Genomic DNA, 14,292 nt, shown 5'->3' on the forward strand with positions numbered 1-14,292 from the left:
TTCCAGCTCTATGAGATAGGTATATCTCCATAATTTATTTCCATTTTCTACACATATTAACATTAGTAGTGGTGGTTAGGAACCAGAATTATTTTTCTACTATATGCAGTTTGTTTTTAAAACCATGGTTTTGCGTGACATTCTATACCACTGCATTAAATCAGAAGATCCTGAATGCCAACGTGTCCAGCTAAATTGTGAACATAATCTGCTATGGTTGTTACCTCTAAATGCATCCATCTGTTTCTGTATGCCAGTCTGCATGCAGAAGTCAAACATTAGCTCCACATACTCCTCTGCATTATCAATAGTTACCATCTATAAAGAAAATATACACGATATAAAAAAGAGTCAATGTTGCATTAAACATGATTGCTGAGATGGCATACTGTTAAAATCCCATAAGGGGGTTTGTTTTCTAACCTCATCTTCACCATTTGGCTTGAGATCCACAGCTGTAAAACCATATACTCTGGATGATGGGCAGAACTGGAAATTCAGACTGCAAAATAAGGACAGGTTTTAATAGATCATTCAAATCAGTGACTGCTTTTGCAGAAAATATTAGAGTTGTTATCTAAAAAAGGATAGCATCTCATCTTACTACTATGAAAACAGCTTGTGGATCATTTTATATAAGAATGTGAACGCTGACACCATATTAGAAAGCAATGCAATAGACTACATAATAAAAAATAGATTTTTTTCCAATGGATTTGTGTATTTACACATATAGTCCACTTTTTCCACTCTGCTTTGACAAGTGTCTAAAGTTTCAAACAGTTAAACATAAAATATCTTTATAATTAAATTTTGAAACCTTTTTTAGTAGGTCATCTTTTAGTTTAAAATCATACAACCAGGAACAAACATGCTCAATATTTCCAGGGATAATATCAGCGGTAGCATGAAGCCACTGAAGTTACTAGACATTTAGGCCTTGATCCTGCAACAGGCTCAGCATGGATGGACCCCTTTGTACTCATGCAACATCTCTGAAGTCAATGGGAATATGTGACAGTGCAGGGATCTGCATGTGTCACACCTGTGGCAGGACTGGAACCTTAATGGACTGATAATACAGACAAATTCTACAGATCTCCAGACTCTTGTTTGTCACTGTTGTGGACTCTGCTTTCACCCACAGAGCTGCCATGCTAATTTGTAATCATAGAGAACCAGTGTAAACCCAGTGGAGTCTGGGTTCCAAAAGAAAAAAATAAATATAAACAGCATATACTGGGTTTAAAGTTTTTAAACAACAACAAAACAACAATGGTATTACCAGTTCATGCCATGTAAAGGATGTTTCTAAAATACATCACAAATATGCTTGAGATGAAACAGAATATTTACTGTTTTATTTTCTTAGTCAAGGGCTTCACAAACTGTATCTGAACAAAGTTATGATTTCATCCAATAATGAAATGCAGCCTACTCTGAGGGTCCACATGGCAAACAATGCATGGTGCCCAGCAATCATTTAATATGGGAATGAAAAAACGTTTTCAACCTGCCACTATGTAAGAATTTTAAGGATACAGAATGTAATTAACCAACCTGGGTTTTGCCAGAAAACTTGTGATAGCACCACTACTTTTAAATAAATATATCACTGGAGTCTTCAGAAATGAAACTGAAATTTGTATTTTATGAATGTACATATGGATATTAGTAATTCCACTAAGCAGAATTGTATGAATAAATGTATGTATAAATATAAAAATGAAATCTCTTACCCTAAATCCTCTATGCTAAGCGAAGGCCCGGAACCTGATGGGTTCTTCAGCATTAATTCCTGTAGTTTTGTGTTCTTTTCATCTTCTGAAAGACCTTTGTTACTTAAAATTTGACGTCTTTTAACTGCAAGGTCTTTAATATCTTTTAAAAATCTGGCTCTATGTGGGTTTACTAATTCAAAGTCCTCCCATGTTAAAATTCCATTAAACCAAGCAGGGGGTTTCGGTTTCGGTGGATCAAGGATAAATTCGGACTTGGAGTCTTCTTCAAAACTTCCTACTGACAGTGAATCATGTCCCTCTTCTGTAGAAGCCTCCGACTGACTTTCAGTGCAGTGCAAGTCTCTATCACCCCGAGACTCATAGATCAATTTACTCATATTACTTTTAATGTCACCCATACACATGAGTTTAAAGAAAGGTTTAGAAATGGGCAAATCCACCAGTCTGTTATCCTGAATGCATTTAGCCAAGAAAATTCCAAGGAAATGAAAGAGTTTGGTTATTCTTTCAAGTTCATCACTATCTTGTGGGAATGGTGCTGTGAAAAGTCCACACGATCTCTGTACATAGTATCCAGGGGGTTTTAATCCACCTCCAATATCAACCTGGATTTAAGGAAAAAAGGGGGAAATGGTAGCTTTGTGCAAGATGAGTTTAAATATAGACACTGTGTTTATATTAGTCTATTATTTACCTTCTCAGAAGAAAAACATTTAATAAACATCCTTCAGTTTAACAAATGTGTAGAAGTGGTCTATTCAAATATAAAACACTTCCAAGTCCAATACAATTGTAGTTTTCATTTCAGTTCAAATGTAGATATAACACTCAATATTGTTGTTGTGGTATTTGTTAATATGCAGTAATCCAAATATATGTAGTAAAAGTAGAAGAGCAACCTGAATCCTACATTCACTCAGCTCAGATCATCTCACTCACACTCTCTCTCTCTCACACACACACACACACACACACACACACACACCATTAAAAGATAAAGTATGTAAGTCAAACACTCAATAATTAGAAAATGCCAGAATGGAGGGACTAGAGCTCCTCATCAACAAAGCTGAGAATTTCTTAACATGGACAAAACAAATGTATTTTCCCTTAATCTTGTTCTCTGAAACAGCGGAGCCATTTTAGCTGAAATCTTCCAAAAAATATTTCAAACCAAGGTAGATCCCTGGCATAGAAAATTTCAGCCTATATGGTTAAAGTTTGGCATAGTTATTAGCAACAAAAAAAACCCAAAACAGTACTGACATCATGTGAAGTGTCAGGCAACCTTGATAATAAGTGGTACTATACCAGGCTTGCCTATAATACATGGATTCAAGACTTTCAACAGCTGGTGAGAGTACCAGTGAGCTACTTTTATTACCATATAATATTTGTTTTCTTCTGAACAACCACAAGTAAAAATGATCCATACCTGACGTGATTCATCATCTGGAAAATCGTCATCACAAAGCCAAGTTCCCAGTTCTGTCCTCTGGAATTCTGCTGCCACCAGTGCATAGAACTCCAATGTAGGCCCCAGGCCTGTTCCTTCTTCTCCTAAAAACTCCACCTGAAATACACAATGAAAGTTAAGAATGAAAAGAAATATTAGAAAAAGGAAAGACTCAATGTTTGTCAGCTAACTATATCACTCAGCTGCCTTCCATAAAAGTGTTTTAAAACCACTCTGCTAGGGAGACATGTTTTACCTCTAGAACAGACTTTCGGTCCGCATGAATCTGCATGATATTTTCAGCCCATTCCATCAGGGATTCACCTCGTGGAACTTTCACTCTCTCGTGTTTGAGGCGTCCAACTCTGAATTCTCCTGGATCATCCCGTCGCACTGTACTTGTGGTCCTTGTCCGTTCAACAGTGGCCTCACGTCTGTTCTGTAGCCATACGATTGCTCTGGTAACAGAAAGAAATATAGATATTTCTTAAAATTGTAAGTTACTAACATATTTCTTTCATGGGAACCCTGATATAAGTGGATGTGCAAGACATGCTGTTAAGCCCTAAACGCTATGTTCTGTATTGATTTGTTACATTTCTAAATATTTTCAGAGGCACCTAGAATGTTTAGATACACACCTCTTGTTGTTTTATAAATTCAAATAAATAATAATTCATTTTGCATTAATATAATGCATCATCCTCAACTTCTGGTGTTAAATGAACAATATAGCAAAACACAACACTGATATGTAATACCTGACCTGAGTGCATAACTCCTACTAACTGCAATGGGAGTGAATAAAAGGAAATAATGCTTTGCACTTACAGTAGTGCTTTATATCTGAAGTTCTCAAAGGAGACACTTATTAAATTAAAACTCACATTATGTCTGTGAAATAGGAATACATTTTACTGGTCATAAAGATGAGTATTTTATGTTACATAACCCAATTCTGTAACAAATAGACAAGCCAGAAAATGCACAAGTAAGGTTGAAACACTGTCATTCACACATGTAGTTAAGAGAAGAAAAAGTAAAAACATAACAGTGTAAAGGATAGAAAGAAATCAAGTAATTTTAGCCATAATTTCCTTAAACTGTCAGAATTTCACAGGGAGGGTCTGTCTCCCTATTAAGTTTTTTAAGCCCTTACCAATTAAATAAGAACACCTGCAATTATTACCACCACCACCTATCCAAAGGCTTTGTTTTTAATTCTCTCATCCTCTCTGTCATCATCATCAACAACAAACTACTCCCTAATCTACCCACTTGGCTCCTTTTCAACTGTAGGCAAGTCACTTAATATATTTTTATATAAATCTATATATCCCACAAGGCTACTAAGAGGTTTAATTTTTTAAGTGCTTTGAGAGCCTCTGTAAGTTGAAAGATATACAAAGTATTAAAAATAAATTGCAGGAATATGCTCTGGAGGATGCCTTTTATATGTAAAGAACACAGCAAACCATTTATCTTGTATTATATGCATTATAAACACATGCACATAAATGCGGAGACAACAGCCATGTGATATGTTTCACATGCTTGTGCAGTTTAAGTTTCTCAAACCAGTGCAATTTATCACAAACCTACTTATCCATCTAACAAGGAGTTATTTCAATATATAGCTTTTCTATATAGCAGTGATACAGACCTCAGTGATTCATGAGCCAAATTAGTGATCAGCATTACCCAAAAGAGCCACAGTAGTGTGAATTCATTGTTTCATTTACTATTTTTATATTTTATAGATAAATATAGGCGTTATTCTCACAGCAAAATGACCAAATATTAATTTATCAACTACAATTGGTTAATAATATAGTAAAAACATCCTGACTGGTTAATAAGTAAATCACAGTATTTTAATATCATGTGCTGCACAGAGCCACAGGAGAGACATAAAAAAGCCACTTGCGGCTCCCAAGCCTCATTTTGAGTATCACTGCTACATACCATTCTATAAAAATACCAAGATTTTAAACTCTGAGATTTCATGGCAACGCGGAGCTAGAAAAAAAGGAACTTTTTTCATTAGGCAGAGAAAATGTCAAGTCTCATTGTTCCACACTACTTCTCTGAAGGATTAATGTCAGCATGTTACAGAACAAAAATATTTTGTTTATATATAAACAGAAACTGATATAAGGGACCAAAGTCTCGTTTTCCTCTTTCTTGTGCTCAGTACAGGAAATGCTAGGGGAAGAAGAGGGTAATATGCTGGCATGGTATATGGGTATCAATTTTTATTGACGCAACTTTGGCAGAGTTATGCAGATCATCCCAAACTAATGTCAATAAAACCTTTATACCATGCTGCACCATCACGTAGTTTGTAGGTGTCACACACGTAACAAAGTTTTAGGAGTATTAAAGTTCTAGAGTATTAAACATGAGTCTCTGCTACCATGGTTCAATGACACTTCCTTCTCCTTTTCATTACATAAAACTAAACACACAAATGTGTCTTAATTGTCTATACCAGAGGTGGGTAAACTATGGCCCGGGGGCCACATCCGCCCACAGGACCCTCCTGCCCGGCCTCTGAGCTCCTGGCCCCTCCCCTGCTGTTCCCCCTCCCCCTCAGCCTCAGCTTACCGTGACGCCGGCACAATGCTCTGGGAGGGTTGGATGGGGCAGCAGGGGTTCTGGGGGCAGTCAGGGAGAAGGGGTGGTTGGATGGGGCAGGGGTCCCGGGAGGGCAGTCAGGAATGAGAAATGGGGTTGGATGGGATGGCGGGGGGCAGTCAGGGGTGGGTTGGATGGGGCAGGAGTCCCGGGGGAGGGGGGCCATCAGGGGGCGAGAAGGTAGGGGGCAGGAGCCAGGCCATGCCTGGCTGTTTGGGGAGGCACAGCCTCCCCTAACTGGCCCTCCATACAATTTTGGAAACCCGATGTGGCCCTCAGGCCAAAAAGTTTGCCGGCCCCTGGTCTATACTCTCTTACAACTATGCTTACCAATGAGGTCTGTGCTGAAATTAAAACATGTAATAAACTATTTGATTTGAGACACAACAAAATCATTAGCTGTTATAGCATTACCTGCCAGCTACAGCACACATGCAAATTAAACTGACATGCTGAGGATCTACATGACGTTTCCTATGGAACATCAAACCACAGAAAGGCCATCCACCCCAGAACCCCTTGGCACAGTGCATACATAAATAGCTGTAAGTTATCAAAAAAAATATCTTATTAAAAACATTCACAGATTTCCCCCTTTTCTTAGAAATTAAGTTTATTTTAAAAACTCCTTAAATAGGTAAAGAAAAACACTCCGATTTTTCATGCTAAGGGAAGTCAAAGAAAGGTTTTACAGTGAACTGTAAAACCTAAATAAACAAATCAAGACATCTCAGAATACATTCATTCCGATATGATCACATCTCTTACCTTGATGCTCCAAATGCTGTGCAAGTGAAATACAGCTGTCTAGTTTCAAATGGTATTAAGAATGGACACTTGCTAGTTAACTGTTCACACCAATCTGGCAAAGCGCCACTTGCCAGTGCCAATGGTTCCTGTAATTTAACATAGAAATAACTGTTTAAAATACCGGTTCAGGTTACCAAACAACATGATCGACAGATGCATAGAGAACAAGGTTTACTCTGAACTGACTTTTTACGCCTACTGGGGTAAAAATAATTTTTTTAAATCAGTGAATGAAAAGGCTGATGAAGTTTCAAGGACTCTGTCTGAGTGGGATGTAAGGTGCCTGAGGGCAAGCCAGCCACTGAGAAACATAATGAACCACTGGGACAAGGGATGGGAGAGAAGTACCAAGGACCAACGTTTTTTCCCCCCTGAGAATACACTTTTTCCTGATCTGCTCAATAATACTGCAGGAATGATTAAGCAGAGGAAAGATAATGTAAGCACCTGGATGTCCTACACAGGACCACGAAAAACTTGAAAGAAAAATCTGAAGACTTCAGGCAACTCATTTATAGAACCTGAGGCCATTATCTAGATATCGGGGGGGGGGGGGGGGGGAATTCAAGAAATTTTGATTGACCTTAAAGGACACACACAAAAAATGAGTGAAGGAACTGAAGAATTTTTAAGAATCAGGAATGTCAGAATTATTAGATATAAAATGTGGTTCCACTTTATAAAATAGCGTATCTTCAAGTTTCATTTTTATTGTGCATCAACAACTTCATATCAAATTTGATCAGTTTACATATAAAGATGGATTTTCTAAGTGCTAGTCTTGCAAGCTCAGTCTGATCTAAATATCAAGTTCTTTCTAGCTCTCAATATCATCAGTAATCCAGATACTGAAGGCCAGATTCTTCCCTCAGTTACACCAATGCAATGCTATTGTCTTCAAAGGAGTATAGGTATACTATGCAATGTAGGTATACTATGCAATGGCACTCCATCAAAATGTTACACAAATATAAGCAAAGGAAGAATGTGGTCCTGGAACAGGAGTTAAGTTAATAATGCATAAACCTAAACAAAATTCTGCAGGGGGCTTGGTATCTATAGTCAGCTCCTTGTCAAACTCCAAGTTAGGCCTAAATTACTCCACTGATTGGATCTAGTGGAGCCACAACCTAGTTACTTCACTTCATTGTTCCATATCATTGGCCTCGACAACACCACCTCCATCATCAATCTTAGATAGCAAGGGTCTGTAGTGAACGATGTCAGTGGTCATACTGTATGGCTTTATACCAAGGTGTCTAAAAGCTCTAGAGGGCGATTATTAATCTAATGCAGGTAGGTTAATCATGGACAACCACATGGCTGTTGCCAGTGCATGGCCAGGCAATCTCATCTCCTGACCTCAAGTCCAATCTGCAGGGCTTGATATATAGAGACTTCATCTCTGAGGCAGGCTATATGACCAGAAAATGCTAACTGGTAGTAACCAATGGGGTCTTCAATCCTTTTAAGGCCAGTTTTCAATAATTCATCCCTATTATGGATATAATCAAACCATCTTATGCCCAGCAGTCGCCACTAGCAATGTAAAGTAAAAGCTGTTTTATCCGGCACTTCACCAACCGGAATGCTCTATAAACCGGCATTTCTGATCTTCATTGAAAAGAACGGTTACTTACCTTCTGTAACTGTTGTTCTTCGAGATGTGTTGTTCACGTCCATTACACATTAGGTGTGCGCGCGCCGCGTGCACGGACGTCGGAAACTTTTTCCCTTAGCGGCTCCCGTCGGGTCGGCAGGGCCCCCCCGCCAGAGCGGCGCCCCGCTGTAGGGTATATATTTCCCTGCAGACCCGACCCCTTCGGTTCCTTCTTGCCGGAGACTCCGACAGAGGGGAAGGAGGGTGGGAAGTGTAATGGACGTGAACAACATCTCGAAGAACAACAGTTACAGAAGGTAAGTAACCGTTCTTTCTTCTTCGAGTGATTGTTCACGTCCATTACACATTAGGTGACTCCCAACCTTACCATTGGAGGTGGGTAGGAGTCAAGGTACAACTGACTGTAGCACAGCCCGTCCAACCACCGCATCCTCTCTGCTCTGATGGTGGATCGCGTAGTGGGCTGTGAACATATGAACGGACGACCAGGTGGCCGCTTTACAGATTTCCTGGATAGGAACCTGTGCCAAGAAGGCCGTCGAGGATGCTTGGGCCCTAAGTCGAGTGAGCCCGGATCTCTGGGGCCGGAACGTTGGCGAGCTCATAACACGTGCGTATACAATGCACAATCCATGCCGATAAGCGCTGTGTCGAGATAGGCAGGCCTCTCATACGTTCTGCAACGGCAATAAACAGCCGAGGTGTTCTGCGGAACGACCTGGTCCGCTCCAGATAGAACGCCAATGCCCTCCGAACATCGAGGGTATGGAGGCTGCGGTGGCAAGGATCCGTATGGGGTTTAGGGAAGAACACCGGTAGACAAATGTCCTGCCCCATGTGAAACTGCGAGACCACTTTTGGGAGGAATTTGGGGTGCGGTCTCAGTTGCACCTTATCCTTATGGAAAACTGTATAAGGGGGTTCTGAAGTGAGGGCCCTCAATTCCGATACCCTCCTGGCCGATGTGATGGCCACGAGAAACACCACCTTCCACGAGAGGTGCATGAGGGAGCAAGTAGCTAGGGGTTCAAAGGGAGGCCCCATGAGCTTAGTTAGGACTAGGTTCAGACTCCACGCAGGGACCGGTGGGCGCGAGTAGGGAAACACCCTCTCCAGCCCCCTGAGGAATCGGGCTACTGTGGGGTTGGAGAACACTGACACTCCCAACTCCCCCGGGTGGAACGTCGATATGGCAGCCAAATGCACTTTAATTGAGGCGGGGGCAAGCCCCTGATGCTTGAGGTGCAGTAAGTAGTCCAGGATCAATGGAACTGAGGCCTGCAGAGGCTGTATGTGCTGAGGCTCGCACCAGTGGGAGAACCTCTTCCATTTGGCCAGGTAGGTCGCTCTTGGGGAGGGCTTCCTACTACCAAGGAGAATTTGCTGAACCTGGTGAGAGCACCTGTGTTCCGCATCGTTCAGCCAGAGAGATACCACGCCGTGAGATGTAGCGACGATAGGTTCGGGTGGAGCAGGCGACCCCTGTCCTGTGTGACTAGGTCGCGATGGAGCGGGAGGGTAATCGGGTCAGCTATGGACAATTCCAGCAGGGTTGTGAACCAATGCTGTCGTGGCCACGCCTTGTCGCCTTGTCCCTGCGGGTCTTGAGGAGGACATTGTGGATGAGCGGGAATGAAGGGAAAGCATACCTCAGGCTCCCTCCCCACGGAATCGTGAAGGCATCTGCCAACGATCCCGGGCTGAGGTTCTGAAATGAGCAAAACTGAGGGCATTGTCTGTTGTCCTTGGTGGCGAAAAGATCCACCCGGGGAAAGCCCCACCTCCGGAAGATTGAATGCAGGACGTCCTGCCTCAAATCCCATTCGTGCATGTGGTAGGATCGGCTGAGGCGGTCCGCTAACCTGTTTTGGATCCCTGGGAGATACGTTGCAATAAGATGGACCGCATGGGCTATACAGAAGTCCCATAATTGGAGTGCCTCGCGACAGAGGGGAGAGGACCAGGACCCGCCCTGCTTGTTTATATAGAACATGGCAGTAGTGTTGTCCGTCAGAACTGCCACGCTGTGACCTTCTATGGTGGCGTGGAAGGACTGACAGGCGAGGCGAACCGCCCTCAGCTCCTTCAGATTGATGTGAAGCAACCTGTCTTCCCTGGACCACAAGCCTTGGGTCCGCAGTTCCCCCAGGTGCGCCCCCCAACCCAGGTCCGATGCATCTGTTACTAACGTCAGAGTGGGTTGTGGGGCAGCGAAGGGGATCCCTTCGCAGACCTGCTGTTGATCGAGCCACCAGCGGAGCGAGCCCAACACCCGAGCCGGGATCGTCACCACCAGATCCAAGGGGTCTCTGTTGGGGCGGTACGTTTGGGTAAACCACAACTGCAAGGGTCTGAGCCTTAGGCGGGCATGTCTGACTACGTGTGTGCAGGCTGCCATATGTCCCAGGAGCTGCATGCAACACCTTGCCGTTGTCGTGGGAAATTTCTGGACGGAGCTTACGGCCCTTTGAATTGCCAAGAACTGGGACTCTGGGAGACTTGCCCGCGCGGTCGCCGAGTCCAGGACTGCACCTATGAAGTCCAGTCTCTGTGTGGGACTTAACGTGGACTTGGGCACGTTGACCAGTAGGCCGAGCCTGCCGAACATCTGTAAGGCCAGCGTCACATGAGAGCGGACATCGGCCTCCGACCTGCCCGCGAGGAGCCAGCCGTCTAAGAACGGGAACACGCGCATCCTTCTTTTCCGAAGGAAGGCTGCTACCACGGACATGCATTTCGTGAACACTCGCGGTGCCGATGCTAGGCCAAAGGGCAGGACCGTAATTTGGAAATGGCGCTGGTTGACGGTGAAGCGCAAGAACCGCCGGTGGGCCGGATTGATGGCGATGTGAAAATACGCATCTTTCATATCGAGGGCAGCGTACCAATCCCCCGGATCCAGGGATGGGATAATAGTTCCAAGGGAGACCATACGGAAACGCGTTCTGACCAGAAACTTGTTTAGTCCGCGCAGGTCCAAAATAGGACGGAGGCCCCCTTTTGCCTTGGGAATCAGGAAGTACCTGGAGTAGAATCCTTTTCCCCTTAGGTCTGGTGGGACTTCTTCCACTGCTCCCACTGTGAGGAGGGTCTGTACTTCCTGCATGAGAAGTTGCTCGTGAGAGGGGTCCCTGAAGAGGGACGGGGAAGGGGGATGGAAGGGAGGGAGCGAGGAAAACTGGAGGGTATAGCCCGCCTTCACTGTGCGCAGGACCCAGCGGTCCAATGTTATGCACGACCACGCCCGGTAGAAATGGGACAGGCGGTCCTTGAAACTTAGAGGTGGATCCGGCCTGGAATGTGGTACGCTGTCCTCGAGCGTAACTTAAAAAGCCTGGTTTATTCCCTGGCTGCGGCTTGCCCTGGCCGTGACCTTGGTTAAGCGTATTGTTATGTCTTCGCCTATTATCCCTGCCACAACGGCGGTACGGTTCGTGCCGAGGGCGAGGGTGGTACTGCCTCTGTGGTGGTTGAGGCTTAAAGGGCTTGCGCTGTGTCACCGGGGTATGCATTCCTAACGACTTTAGGGTCGCTCGCGAGTCCTTGAGGCTATGTAGCCTGGCGTCCGTTTGGTCTGAGAACAAGCCTGAACCTTCAAACGGGAGGTCCTGCAGGATTGTCTGCTCCTCTGGCGGAAGGCCTGAAGCCTGTAACCATGCAGAACGCCTCATCACTACCCCTGATGCGATTGTCCTAGCCGCTGCATCAGCTGAGTCCAGGGAGGCCTGCAATGAAGTTTTGGCCACCGCCATCCCCTCGTCCACCAGGGCCGTGAACTCTGGATGTGCGTCCAGAGGTAGGGAGTCTTTGAACTTGGAGACTGATGCCCAAGAATTAAAATTGTGTCTATTTAGAATCGCCTGCTGATTAGCGATCCTCAGTTGGAGGCCCCCAGACGAATAGACTTTCCTTCCGAATAAGTCCAATTGTTTTGCCTCCTTGCCCTTGGGCGCAGGGGCTTGCTGGCCATGACGCTCTCGTTCGTTGACCGCAGAGACTACCAGCGAACAAGGAGACGGGTGCAAAAAGAGGAAGTCAAACCCTCTAGGTGGGGGCGAAATATTTTCTCTCCACGCCTCTTGCAGTTGGTGCACTGGAGGCAGGCGTTTGCCATACCGTCTTATAGTTGGACTGGACTGTCCGTATAATCGGGAGAGCGACTCTGGAGGGGCCCTCCGGGCTCAGGATGTCGACCATGGGGTCCTCCTGCTCTACAGTCTCCTCTGGTTGCAAGCCCAGATTGAGGGCTACCAGGCGAAGCAGGTCCTGGTGCGCCCGATGATCAATCGGGGGAGGGCCAGACACTGTCGTGCCCGCTACTGCCTCGTCCGGCGAGAAGGAAGAGGTCTGGGCCTTTTGCCCATCCTCACCTTCCTGCAACCCGTCATCGACTGGTTGTTCCTCTGGGGCCTGTCCCACGGTGTGGGACTGGGACGGTACCGTGCTCGGTGCCGAGTCCACTCCCTCCCGCTCCTGCGGTCTAGAGATCGTTGCCTCCTTGTGAGAGGGCGGGCGGTACCACGGAGAGCGGGATCGGTACCCTGATGGCCCAGATCTCGAGGCCCTAGATGGGGGCCCTTGCTGGTGGTAGGCCCAGGGTGTCCAGAACGGCCATTGGCTTGGTTGGCCCCATTGGGGATGGCCAGAGGCTTCGTAGTCTCTACTAGCCTGTGCCCTATGGGCATACCCGCCGTACCGGCCCGAGTCAGTCTCCAACACCACGGACGGTGATCTGGAAGGCCACGGCGGAGCCGTGGAATGGTGCCGGTCCGGGTTTGGGGAGTAGTGTCTCCGTGACCAGGACCTGGAGCAGCGTCTCGCCGACCTGGACCTGGATCGGTACCGGGAACGACTACGGGTGGCAGTCTCGGCGGAGCGTCCTCAGTTTGTGGAGGGCCCTCAACGGACAATGCAATGAGGTCTTTTGCTGCCTCAAATGTGTCCGGAGTGGAGGGCTGTTCCAAGAGCTCCTCCAGCCCTTCTTCCTCACTCGACGCGCCTATCCCGGGGCTCGACGGGCCTTTCGTCGCCGGAGCCACTACTGGGGCCTGTGCCAGGGCCGTGCCGGCCTTAGGCACACTCGAGGTCTTCGCTGGCGCTGCCCTCTTATGCGGGGATCGTCCTCGGGCCTTGGGTTGGCCCTTCGATTTTGTCGGCGAAGACAACCGGTGCCGTACATGCCCCCGTTGGGTCGGTGCCGTGGGCTTCAGGTGACCCGCCGGCGCCGGTTCCCGAACCGATGCCGGGGCGCTCCGCACTGAGGCAGACGGTGCCGCCGAAGTGGAAGGCTGTAACGCCGTCTCCATGAGCAGCTGCTTGAGGCGAAAGTCTTTCTTTCTTTCTTAGTTCTGGGCTTAAAGGCCTTACAGATCTTGCAGCGCTCTTTCTGGTGAGCTTCCCCCAGGCAGCGGAGACACGAGTCGTGGGGGTCGCTCAATGGCATAGGTTTACGGCACGTGGCACAAGCCTGGAAGCCTTGGGCGTGCGGCATGCCCCGCCGCCCAGGGCCGGTGCCGGGGTTGACCAAACAACCACAGCAAGAACTTCAAGTACCTAATGAGCTGTTAACTACTAAGCTTAACACTAACAACTAAAGAACTGATAACTGTTGCAGATAACACTAATGACTATGCTAAGGGACACTCTCAGACAAGAGACAGAGTTGTTCCAACGCCGCCACGGACGGTAAGAAGGAACTGAAGGGGTCGGGTCTGCAGGGATATATATACCCTAGAGCGGGGCACCGCTCTGGCGGGAGCGGGGGCCCTGCCGACCCGACGGGAGCCGCTAAGGGAAAAAGTTTCCGACGTCCGTGCACGCAGCGCGCGCACACCTAATGTGTAATGGACGTGAACAATCACTCGAAGAAGTCCAATTTACAGTCCAGTTGGCACAGGGCCAGCAGGGGGTTGGAGCATGGGAGGGGGTGTGGAGCGTGAGCTCTGACAGAGAGTTTGGGTGCGGGAGGGGACTTGGGGCACAGGACGGGGTGCAGGGTGCCGGATCTGGGGCTGCTCACCTCGGGT

The 14,292-nt window shown here is 46.4% G+C and overlaps 1 protein-coding gene across 22 annotated transcripts in view; it reads right to left on the bottom strand.

Moving 5' to 3' along the window:
- The window catches only part of HECTD1 (HECT domain E3 ubiquitin protein ligase 1), a 109,586-nt gene that overhangs the window by 3,960 nt on the left and 91,334 nt on the right, over window positions 1-14,292 (bottom strand). For 19 of the 22 annotated variants that reach the window (XM_065595406.1, XM_065595409.1, XM_008164111.4 and 16 more), the window contains 6 exons: window positions 6,604-6,731; window positions 3,455-3,656; window positions 3,178-3,315; window positions 1,740-2,347; window positions 424-502; window positions 225-318 (listed from right to left, as the gene is read on the bottom strand). In XM_065595406.1, coding sequence (XP_065451478.1) covers window positions 225-318; window positions 424-502; window positions 1,740-2,347; window positions 3,178-3,315; window positions 3,455-3,656; window positions 6,604-6,731 — 1,249 coding nt within the window. The remainder of the gene's footprint in view (window positions 1-224; window positions 319-423; window positions 503-1,739; window positions 2,348-3,177; window positions 3,316-3,454; window positions 3,657-6,603; window positions 6,732-14,292) is intronic. The other 3 variants (XR_010601070.1, XR_010601069.1, XR_010601068.1) reach the window with 1 other exon arrangement.

The sequence above is a fragment of the Chrysemys picta genome, chromosome 4 (assembly GCF_011386835.1).
Source record: "Chrysemys picta bellii isolate R12L10 chromosome 4, ASM1138683v2, whole genome shotgun sequence".
In the NCBI taxonomy this organism is placed as follows: Eukaryota; Metazoa; Chordata; order Testudines; family Emydidae; genus Chrysemys; species Chrysemys picta.